Genomic DNA, 12,449 nt, shown 5'->3' with positions numbered 1-12,449 from the left:
CACGGCACCTGAGCTCTTGCTACCTAACTGCTTATTCACTTTATGTACAGTTTTTTATATATATATATATATCCTCAGAAAACCAAAGGAATGAGGAAGGAGTGGATTATGAGAGCACCAGTGTCTCAGCTGGTCTGATCACCTGCCTTACCCTGCACCGAGGAGTTGATCATTCACTGAATTTATTTAACCACCCAATTAAACAGCTACCTGTGAGTCCATGTGATTTAAATGTATACACATCAGTTTCCTTGTAATCGGCTCCGCTTGATAAAGCAAAAACAATTGTGCAGAACAGTGATATTGTCAACTTTGGTGTAATCAAAAAAAAAAAAAAAACTTCCCCTTCTTTACATTTTTATCCAAAGCATTCATCTGGAACAACCAGGGGTTAAGGACACATTGGTTGATGTGGGAACCAAACCCAGATCTCCCACCCAAACGCTACACAAAAGCTTGAAATACACACACGTGCTCAGTACCTATGTAAGCCCAGGAGGTGAATTAGTAACCTCACGATATTTTGGTCCACATCTGTTGAACCAGCAACTGGTTTCAACCCAACTCCCTACAGACTGAGCCACAGCCATCCAATAGCACCTAATAACGGCCTTGATAGTGCATAAGAGGCATGTCCAATATGCAGTGGCTTTTTTTCATAGGTTTAAGTATATATATCGTCAAATAGAAAGGAGAACAAATAGTTATTGTTGTGTATAGATGTTTTGTGACTGTTTTTGTGTCTCAAACGTAGTCTTTGTACTCATTGTGCTCAACTCTTTCAATGACAAAATGTCCTCCAAACATAATATAACCAAATCGTTTTGAGGATGTTTAGTGGTTTTGTATACAGAGATGAATCTAACAATGATCTAACTCTTAACCAGAGTTTTCAGTTTCTTTGCCTTGTGGCCCTGTACTTTCTCACGTTATTTCTAAAAAATTGCAACAACCATCCGACTGATGCAAAATTTAAAACATTTTACTCAACCACCCTCCAATAAGGAAGTGACAACCGCTAACGTTGGAACTGGAGCGGGGGCAAACCAGTCTACTTCCATCTGACTCATGTAATTTAAATCTTTGCTTCCCTGTGGCCAATTTTATCTGCCTGCAGAAAAAAAAAGACCTTGGTGATTATGTACACCAATACAGCCCTCGTTTGAAAGAAAGTTTCCTCTGACTCTTGCCGGAGACAGCAGCTTTGTGGACGATGTAGCTCAGCATGAAGTCAACGTGTCCCGGAAAAGCTGGACGTTGTCAGAAGGAAACTCAAGCCTTCGCTGACACCATGGAGAGTAATCACTGAGTCAAAAGTCCTCCCTGTCTCACTGTGACTTGCTGGTTTTACAACACACTCCCTATCGTCATTGCACAGCAGGAGCTACAGGTGAAACCCACACTTACGTAACTCAATCACACATATATCACAGCGGTGGATATATAATGACTGGAAAATTCCTTTGTGTTGTGCTTGCTGGAAATGATTAACACTGAAATATGAGTTCAAGTCAGTCTGTGAGTTTCAAATATATCACTTGAAATGGAATGACATGCTGATTGGTGATTGATTCATAAGATAGTGACGGTCTTGCAATCCGTAGTGGTTTTACCTGTAAACGTGTCTGTCATTTTCTGTAAGTATCTGAAAAGACACTTACAGATCGTGTACCCCAGGGGGTTCTTCTGCTGTTGCCAGAGGATATGTGGAAAGATTGGAGAGCTCTACCGCTGTAACTTAAACATGTTGCAATTAGGTAAGAGATAAACTAGTTTGCAAGCGAGCACAGAAGTTTGAACAGATAGCTAAAAGTAATGGCTGAACAGTTCAAATGAACTTACAACTTCCAGCATATCAAAAGTGGACAACATGCAACTTTTTGTCTTTCTAGGTAAAAATTTACGAAGTAAAACTTTTTTTTTACACTTTTGTCATTGTCCCTGATGTTGGTCACTTTTTTCCAACTTTTTCCAATGTTTTTGTCATTTTCTTCCTGCTCTTTATTTGACGTTTTTGTTTTTTTCTACGTTTTTGAAGCTTTTTCTGCCATTTTTGTTACCTTTTCATTATTCTTTCATCCATTTTTTTCCTCTCCAAATGCTATAAAATTGATTAAAACACCCAAATTCAATGAAAGTAGTGGACTGATCATTTGTTTTACTTGTGAAGGGCACTGTAGGGAACCATCCACATTATTTGCTTTGACAATTTAGTTGAAAGAAACCCACATTTCTGAAACTTTGTGAAAATGGGGGATGGTTAGGAGGGTTAATACAGAAATAAATGGTACAAACTTGTATGTACCGTGGCATTGGGAACATGATTTGGGCCATCCACTTTTGAATGAAACTTGGGAAGCAATCCTTAAAGGTCCCATGGCATGAAAATTTCACTTTAGGTTTTTTTTACCTTAATATGTGTTCCCCCAAGTCTGCCTATGGTCCCCCAGTGGCTAGAAATGGCGATAGGTATAAACCGAGCCCTGGGTATCCTGCTCTGGCTTTGAGAAAATGAAAGCTCAGATGGGCCGATCTGGAATCTTGCCCCTTATGAGGTCATGTCATGGGACCTTTAAACAAGCACATGAATTCTCTCCCTATCGTAGACACACTTGTAGATGTAAATTATCTCATACTACCATTAATCTGATTCACATGATTTGGTCATGCCTGCAAACTTTCTCTATAGATTTTTGTCCATTTTGATTTTGCTCAGGGTCATTGGCCTTTAGAGGGCAGCACAGTCTCACAAATGTGTGCATCCTCGCCCTGTTCCTCTTACATTGCCAGACCTAACGCCAAAACGGCCCCGTAAGGACCAAGGACTCTCTTCCGTGGACTAAAGAGTAGTTTTTTTTTACAGCATCACAGACAATACACCATCATTTGCCCCAGTCTATTACATCCTCAAAATGTGAAGCACTTAAGGAATACTTTCTGCTGTGATGAGTTACCACAAACATTGTGAAAATGATTCAATTATTAATCATTAATCATGAAATTACTTTATTCTATTCATTCACACAAAATGCATCGGCATGTATTTAAGAATCTCTTTTTTTCTTCTGCATTGACAAACATTGCTGCTCCTTTTGTACACGATGTTCCCCTAATCCAGTGTGTATGGCAAGTCCTTCGAGCATTTATTCTATATCCTTGATATCAGATGTCAGGTTCTACCACTAGTTGGCTTTTTGTCAATACTAGTTGGACACTAATTGTACTAGCTGTATTTCGTCTCACTAGTTGAACAAAATATTTTACTTTTTTTCAGCAACAAGTGGAACGTTGGTCTAATTAGTCACAACAGAAGCCTTACTAGTGATACTGGGCAGTGTACTAATAGCACTAAAGTCCAAACTAGTCAGCTCTTAGACACATTAGTGGTTCTGTGGACCAAACTAGTCACACTGAAAGCCTTAATAGTTAACTAGTGAGTTGGAAAAGCTCCAACATGTTAAATAGTAATCATGAATTCCAGTTATTAGTTAACTAGTGAGCTGCATCTCTCTGCACTTGTTAACTTAGTGAGAGCCAAAATGCTCACTAATTAACTAGTTAAGGCAAAAATGTTGACTATTTAGCACACTGAAGCCACTTTTTTACCTTACTAGTTAACTAGTGAAAAAAAATGTCTACTAGTAACAATAGTGAGATACATTTAGTCTTTACTAGTTAACTAATGTGGTCCATAATGTTTACTAGTTAACTAGTAAACCTAAACATATTTACTAGTTACCTAGGGATGTCAAAAAGCCTTCTCGTGACACTAGTGAGAGACCTTCGGACTTTACTAGTTAGCAAGTGAAGGAACCTGACTTTTGATATCAAGGATATGGAATAAATGCTCGAAGAGCTTGCCATTAGTGCGGCCCTCCTCCTCCGCTGCAGAACATGTGTTTGTAATGAATCTCCAGGGCTTTATAGAAGGAGGCCTTGCAGCGTATAAAGTGTCTCTCCAGCTGGGAGTTTAGCCTTAGGCTTTGTGTCAGATAGACAGATAGGGAACACACTGCGCTCTGCCCTTTCTAAATTATGTCACCTTATTTCACATACGTGCATACCACCGCACTGCTGGACTGAGGAGACATTAAACAGCCAAGAGGTGGGTCAAACACTTCTCACACCTACTGAACCAACCATCTCCAGCAGCAAGAGCACACATGCAACCTGCAGAAGTCCCCGTCAGTTGACTACAGACGGCCAACCAAAGCAGCGATTTTGGTAGGATGTTTGGTAGGATCTGTAAGGAAGACGACCTGCCTGGGGAATGGAACCAAGGTCATCTGGTAAAAATCCCTAACAAAGGAAACCAAAGCCTCCGCGACAACTACAGGGGTATAATGCTTCTATCCGTACCAGGCTAAATCCTAAACCGGGTACTCTTGCAATGCCTCAAGGCAGCAGTGGATGCAGAGCTTAGAGACAACAAACCTAGATTCAGGCAAAATAGATCATGTGCCGACCAAATAGCAACTCTGTGAATCATCCTTGAGCGGTAACAAGAGTTTAAATCACCACTATACTGTACAGAGTATTTCTGGATTTTGAGAAAGCATTCGACAGTCTGGATAGGGAAATGTTCTGGCAACTGATGAGACACTACGGCATACCAGAGAGGTTCACTACCATCATCAAGAACACCTAGTCAGGAATGCAATGGAGAGTCATTCATGAAGGCCAGCTGACGGCTGCTTACTTTCCCCGTTACTATTCCTCTTAGCGGTCGACTGGATCATGCGGCAAGCCACTGACAACAGGCGCAATGGGTTCCAGTGGACCTTGTTTACCCAACTGGACGCCCTAGACTTTGCAGATGATATTGCATTACTGTCCCAAAACCACCACCAAATGCAAGGGAAATTGAGAGAGGTAGAAACAGAAGGCAGCCAAGACAGGTCTCCATGTTAGCATACAGAACACCAAAGTGCTCAAGGCCAGTACAAAGACGCTGGCCAGCTTGATGGTTAACCACACACCACTGGAGGACGTCAACTCTTTCATCTACCTGGGAAGTGAGGTAGCGAGTGATGCCACGAAAAGTATTGCAATACTATGCTGTGTCAAGTTTTTTTTCCCTTCCCCTACCTCTTTGTAGTCATTTTGCATCTTTTTCAGTGACATTGTGCAGGTTAAGCCCATGCCTGTTCAGTAATCAGAGTTCAGAGTTATATGTTTTTATGTATATAATAAGTGTTTTTCATTCATCAAACAAACAAACAGCTGAATGCAAACACAAAATTGAAAGTCCTAAATGAAAATGAGCACTAAGAAGATTAATCTTATATAATCTTCCCCCCTTTCACAAAACGTACATTAACAGCAAACAACAAATGACAAATAATGAACTAATAGTTTAGTAAGATTAGCCATAGCATGCTACTAACTTACTAACTAAATTACTAACTAATAGTTTATTCTCATGTATCACTTTCCTCACAGATCGGATTCAAACTTTTCCGGGCCAAACTTCTAAAACCTTCGACCATGTATTGATTCTGCTTGACACCTCTTGTCTGATTGGTCCGCCACTGAGGGAATGCGTGCCGACCCCTGACCAGCCCCAACCCACCGACGGAGTCACAGTAAACACTAACAGGCTTCACACAGTCTTGCCACCAGGCCTGGGGTTTGAACAGTCGCGTGGCTCCTAACCCATCCTGACTACACCCAGCGATCGGATCCATGATTCCTGGGAAGACGGACATGAGGAATGTGGATAAGGTCAGCGGTCAAAAGTAGCTCTGCAGGCAGTTCTCCCTGCTCTAATAAGCTAAACATGAGTTCCTGCCCTGTGACGGATGGAGCTACAAGACGCCCTCTGGTTCACCCCCTCTACACCTGAAGGTTGATGGGAGCCGTCGTATCTCATGTCGGGTTTACATCAAACTTTAAAGGCATTGCCACTGTCATGTTCACTCTTCTGTGAAGGTTAAATTCCCCGTGATGAAGTCCAGAGGCGCTCAAAACGTCACGTGGTGTTAATAAATAAATCTTAATGTACGCATGATCTAGTGTGCAGACTATTTTTCCATCTTTTACATCTTCTGTCCAGCACCCTAGTATTTATTGTCTCCATGTGCATGCTTTTGTCAACCTTTTTGCATAAATCCCACAATGATTCCTCCATAAGATAAGATGTGTGCCAGATACACTGCTGTATTTTATGAGTTACTTTAATATTCGAGTCTCATATTCATTGATGCTCTACGCAGCATGCCCGAGCCAAAGTTGCAGAGTGGTTTGGTTGACATTTGTTCCATCGATTCTTCTTTCTTTACCCCGGCAAGACTGAAAGACTAGAAATTCCTGTATAATCCTGGACTGACTGTTCACGTCACCTTGGCTGCATATTCAGCTTCAACAAGAACATTTTGGAGATAAGAAACAGATAAAAGAAATATTAGGCAGATACCTTGGCAAAATGTTGCTTTGAATTGCACCAGAAGTTTGCCACCATTAAACTGTAAACAGATTAATGAGTATATTTGTTGGGGAAATCACCCAAAAATGTTTGTGTTTGTGATTGTGATTGTGTGTGTGTGTGTGTAGAATGAATGAATGTGCTATACCATGATTATTACCCTAATAAAATTGTATTAATAGTGTTAATAGAATAGTAATAGTATATATCAGGATGTAGGTCTGTTATGGTGCTCAATGATGGATTCACTGACCGGACCTATGTCCTACCTATGGGTTTCAGAGGGTTCACTGCATCAGATCACTGGAGAATCCAGCCCATCTTTAGATTGGAGAGGAGGAGACATTGTTTTTAACAGTGACTGATGAAGTGATTTTGAGATGAGAGGAAAAATCAAAACCAGATGATTCACTCCAGACCGAGCAGCATTGTGTCACATTTTGGACAAACACATGTGGCCGTGGAAAGACAGCCAGAGAGGAACAGAAATACAACGGATATCTGTTCGTTTTGGCTTCAAAATAAAAGCATGGCTTTGGGTAACAGTGCCCGGGGCCAAGCGTTCGCCACTGCTTTCAAAATCAACTCACAGAGGTCAAGCCAGTAGATGATAGGACACAAACTACAAAACAATCGTAATCGGATGCCCCAATTTTCATTAGCAAACAAACAATTTGGGATAAAAAAGAGAAAGCCGCAATTCCTTCCAACAAAGCAGTGCAGCAGATATAGATATATTTTATATATAGATATATTTTTGTATGATAACAATGGGTTCATCAAGAAGCTTTGTTTGCTATTCTTACGACTCTTTTATGAAGCCCATCCCTACATATCTCTGTGCTTTATCCCGTCATCTCAGTACACAAATACATCTGATTCATGTCAAATAGTCACTGAGTGAGCACAATATAACTTATAGCCTACTGGAAGTATGAAAACACACAAGGCCTTTCTACAAGGTAGGGTCTTGGTAATAATGTAATAATGCAGGACATATTTAGTGGTGCATCTTCACAAACTTAATATTCTTGGGGGCCCCTGAGATCTAAGGGCACTGCCAACCCACCTTTTCAGTGGAAGCCCATTGCTAGGCAACAGCATGGACCCTTGTTAACTTTCTGTCATTTGGCAGCAGAAAAGCCATTAAACATAGCATCCAGCTTTTTGACACCTGCAAAACAAAAGGGTGTAGGCTGACGCTACAGCTTACTGGGCCCGCTCTTTTTACAATACACCTATTTTATAATAATAACCTATTTTAATCAAAAACTGTTTCCATACAAATGCCAACATGTTACTCTGATCACATGTGTTTAACTTGGTTCATTAAATTAGTTTAAAACTTACAGAGTATGCTACGCATTTCAATTATTATTTTCTTAGACATGCAGTCATGTTGGTTTTCTCTATTTTGTAACAACTTCTGGATACTTTCAGGTAGTACTTTGTTTTTTTGTATGATAACAATGGGTTCATCAAGAAGCTTTGTTTGCTATTCTTATGACTCTTTTATGAAGCCCATCCCTACATATCTTTGTGCTTTATCCCGTCATCTCAGTACACAAATACATCTGATTCATGTCAAATATTCACTGAGTGAGCACAAGGTAGGGCCTTGGTAATAATGTAATAATACAGGACATATTTAGTGGTGCATCTTCACAAACTTAATATTCTTGGGGGCCCCTGAGATTTAAGGGCACTGCCAACCCACCTTTTCAGTGGAAGTCCATTGCTAGGCAACAGCATGGACCCTTGTTAACTTTCTGTCATTTGGCGTTGATGTCATTCACATGGGCTGCAACAGGACATCAACTTGGGGCCATTTGTCAATGCTCCACGTTTTCAGCAGGTTTGGACGTCCTTTTGGCAGATTATATTTTTAGATTGACTGACTGGTGCTTTTACTTTGAAAGGTCCAACCGGAACAGCTTGACTAGGCTACTAACGTTATTGGTTTTCCTGGCGCTGCTTGCGTTTGGGGAGAAAGCCCTCCCCCCCCCTTTATCCAAACAGACCGCCCCGGCCTCTGCTCGGACCGCACTGACAAAGTAATGCAGCCTGTTCCAGTCTCTCTGAACCGGGCGCACGGGAACGTTACCGCTACGGTAACTGGAAGATAGGTCCCGGCAGACCGGCTCGTCTGCAGCCCCCGGCTCGTCTGTTTCTACCTTCTTCACCGCTGCGACTTCCACACTGGACACCCGAAGATGTACAGGAAGATAAGGAGCAGCAAAGGTCAGCGAGCCCCGGATCGATGCTCTTATCGGTGATAAAGAACAAAAAAAACAGCGTGTTTTTTTTCCGCATGAGCCCTGGCGGGAGTCGGCTCGGCTTCTCGGTCGTATCCACAGACTCAGGATGAGGAAACCCAAAGTGACTCGGAGGGGTTTCGCCTTGTGCCTGGGATGTTTCATCATGGTCATTCTTTACTTCAACAGCAGTCTGAAGCCAGGTGAGCACCAATTCTTCTTAATTAGCCGAAAATACGTTTGGACCCTCAGTCAACAAGGATTGTTTAAACATGTTCAAATGCAATGAAGAAGAAAAGAAATCAAAATACAGTCAAGTGTGTCAAATATTACAAAGATGTAGAGACATGCCTACATATAAAAACTAGGCCTACTAGACATCCCAGCCAAGCTCAAATTGAAAATAGTACAAATATTTCCTAGAATCCAAGTCCCATGAGGTAGCTATTACCATGCCTACATATTTTTCTTCAACAGTGGATATCTTTTTATACATAGTTTTATTCAAAACATATTTAAGACATTATAAACATATTACTTATATGGTTAAAAAAGAGATATTTAGTGTACAATATGTTGTCTAACCTAATGGCCTGTTGGTCTGATCTCAGTAGTTTACACAGGGCAGCACAAGGTTCACTCATGTTATGTCCACATGTCACAATAATAATCAAATACGTCATAGTACTGTAAGGCATAGTAATTATCGGCAATGGTGCTTGAGGTAAAGTCTGAGAAGTACTGCATTTAAGCCATTCACATCATAATTAAGGGATTTCTGTGTCTGTTTCTGTGGGTGTAATAATGGCATTTTTTTAATTCAATGTTTTGCATGTTCAAATAAACTGCTACTTCTAAAATGTTCATCCTTGTACACTCCCACCCTGGGTCTCAATTTCCCTGAGAACCACAGATCTTGGTGGGGGAACAGTTTAATTACCCAGCTGATTAGTGGAGGGTTTCCTCTGCTACGTGGAGGAAGGCTGGAAGAGGTTGCAGCTGGCTGGTTGCTGAGTTGGCCCTCTCTGAGATCTGTTTCCACCTTTTCCAGGTCCCTCTCTGCCACATACAATGGCCTCATTCAGACATGCCAAGCTATATCATGGGCCAAAAAATCATATATAGCCTATACTGTGAGGAGTGTTTGGGTTTTTAAGAGAGGGGTCAGTCAGTTCTGGATATGTGTGATGTGAGACGTGGGGCAAAGACTGTTTGGAGTTATTAGGAATCTATGAGAGACCAGCCTCTTGTGGAGACAGGTTTCATCCAAGCTTACGTCTGAAAATAATTTAAATGTGCTGTTAAACCACAAAAGTAAATGTTTGGGGCTATTGGAAGTGTCGAGGTTCCATTAAAAAAAAATCCTTAAATCCCTCGGATAGTTGTACACTGTTCATCAGTCACGTTTGATGCGTTACAGGAGTTTTTTTTTGTAGTGGTGTTTCTTTAACAGTAGATGGTTTGATAGGCCTGTCTGAATTATCCTCCTTTGTTTTAAAAGTGCTCATATTATGCTCATTTTCAGGTTCATAATTGTATTTAGAGGTTATATCAGAATAGGTATACATGGTTTAATTTTCAGAAAACACCATATTATTGTTGCACTGAACATTGCTGCAGCTCCTCTTTTCATGCTTTGTGTTTAGCGCTCAGTTTTAGCGACAGAGTGAGGCATCACAGTTCTATTTTATCTTTGTTGGGAGTCACAGATCTGCGGTACCTAGGTCAGCCCTACTACCCCGTCAGATGCAGAGTATGAGGGCGTGCGTCGCTAGCAGCTAGGCTAGCACTATACTGTGTTCCAGGCAAACCGTAAATTGGGTTTTCACAGCTTCATACCCATGAAAGGGCCCTGGAACGAAAGTCAAACCCGTTACTCACTACTCGTGAACTCGTACCTGATCGTTGTACTCCCAGTTACAGTTTTTGACGTCACACACACATAAACAACAATGGCGACCCCTGTTGATGCTGTACAGACGCCGGTGATTAACAGAGAGAAATAGACATAAAAGGGCAACATAAAGTAAAAACAAACAATACACATACCATTGTGAACAACTACACTACAGGTTATGTTTATAAAATGAAGCCCAAAATATGTCCCAGACTCAAAATCGCTAGTATCAGTTAGTACTAGCTAACGTCAACGTTAAGTCCCTTTGGGGTGGACTTTGGGCTTTTTTATTTTATAAACCTATAACATGCACAGAAAAGATATAACATAAAAGTAAAGGGGGAAAAAGCCAAAAAACAGAGCCAAATCATCCCTGGCCGACACATTCATTTCTCTCTTGAGAACTTCTGATTTTGCCCAAAGCAACCATAACGAAACATGGCGCCTTATGAGGTTATTGTTAACACTAGGATCAACAACCGTGGGAAAGGCAGTATCCTCTGTTACTTCAAGTTTTAAAACTTAAAGCCACTGTTTGTTTAGTCTTCTGCAGACTTTACTTCACATCCTGAAGTACTGCCCGTGTAGGCCTACTGTTCTCCATTGCATGTCAGAGCTGTCTGGTTAATTTCTGAGGACATGCACAACAGTTGCTCCGAAGAGGCACAGGATCAGAATCAGATTTCTTGGCCAAGTATTCTTACATACACAAGGAATTTGACTATGGTAGGTGTTAACTCTCTATACATAGACATAGACACATACTGTACAGTAGAGACAACAATATACATATAGGCACATATCAACATAATATACAAATATACAAATAAGACATAATATCAGACTAGTACACATGGAGTGGGATGTAAAGTGCAAAAAGTAATAGTGCAAAGTACTGTGCAAGATGCATATTGGAATGATAAGTATGTAATGTGTGGGGATGACCTCCTTATCAGTAGAGTGATGGCAGTGGGAAAGAAGCTGTTCATATGTCTGGTTGTTGTTGTGCACAGGTATCTGTAGCGCCTGCCAATTCGTGGGGACCATCATAGGTAAACACGTGCATAAATAAAAGCTATAACAGCGCTATATCAGTGAATCGTGAAACGTCTAAAGGTGATGATTTTGCACCTAAGCGTTTGCCTTCGGTATTTTGATGTTGAGTAGCTCAGATACACGCGGAATGCATCTCGTGTTTCAAACATTAAAGTTGCATGTCAGCCTTAAATCAGTAGGTTTCAGATATGCAGCCAGTCTGTCCTATTTGCATTTAGAACACTTTCACCTTCCCTCTCTTGTTCCATCTGGGGTAAAGGTCATGTTGTTTGTTCTAAGACTGTATACAGCTGCACGAGAGCAGCCCCATAACAAAGGAATGCACTGCTAAGTCAGAGTTACACAGTGGTCTTTTTAACATTCACCAATTTCCATGCACATTTTGAAGTATGGCATTGGAAAAGCTGAATGGAAACGGCAAAATGTAATAAAATTTCCTCAATTGCGCCGAAATGTTTACGCTCGCTCAAGGTGGTTTTTGCCTTTTGTCAAAAAAGAGTTGTTTCGCTAAACGGGATATGGAAAGGCCTTTGATGACATACTGTTAGTCAAATGACATTTGCATTTAACTAAAATGACTGATCAGCTGTTTCTTTTGTCTCCGTTGTCAGCATCTTCCCAGACATTCGACTTAACTTGTTTCCAATACAGAACAACATGTTTCATTCATTATTGTAACTTGATATAGTGATAGAGTGGTCTAGCCTGACAAGCCAGGCCCACATGAAGGTGTCGGGTCTGGGAACTCCCCATAGGCAGGACTCGATCCGAGGAGCGGGATTAACGGTTGTCTTTCAAATTCCCTCTGCACGCAATA

General features: G+C 41.0%; 1 protein-coding gene across 1 annotated transcript in view; it reads left to right on the top strand.

The window, feature by feature from the left end:
- The first annotated feature begins 8,422 nt into the window (after window positions 1-8,422).
- Window positions 8,423-12,449, top strand: part of LOC116687355 (carbohydrate sulfotransferase 11) — a 17,276-nt gene continuing 13,249 nt past the window's right edge. Inside the window, exon 1 of the mRNA XM_032512678.1 lies at window positions 8,423-8,882. Coding sequence (XP_032368569.1) covers window positions 8,789-8,882 — 94 coding nt within the window. The 5' untranslated portion in view covers window positions 8,423-8,788. The remainder of the gene's footprint in view (window positions 8,883-12,449) is intronic.

Source organism: Etheostoma spectabile, chromosome 4 (assembly GCF_008692095.1).
Source record: "Etheostoma spectabile isolate EspeVRDwgs_2016 chromosome 4, UIUC_Espe_1.0, whole genome shotgun sequence".
In the NCBI taxonomy this organism is placed as follows: domain Eukaryota; kingdom Metazoa; phylum Chordata; class Actinopteri; order Perciformes; family Percidae; genus Etheostoma; species Etheostoma spectabile.
This window is presented reverse-complemented; position numbering and strand designations above follow the sequence as displayed.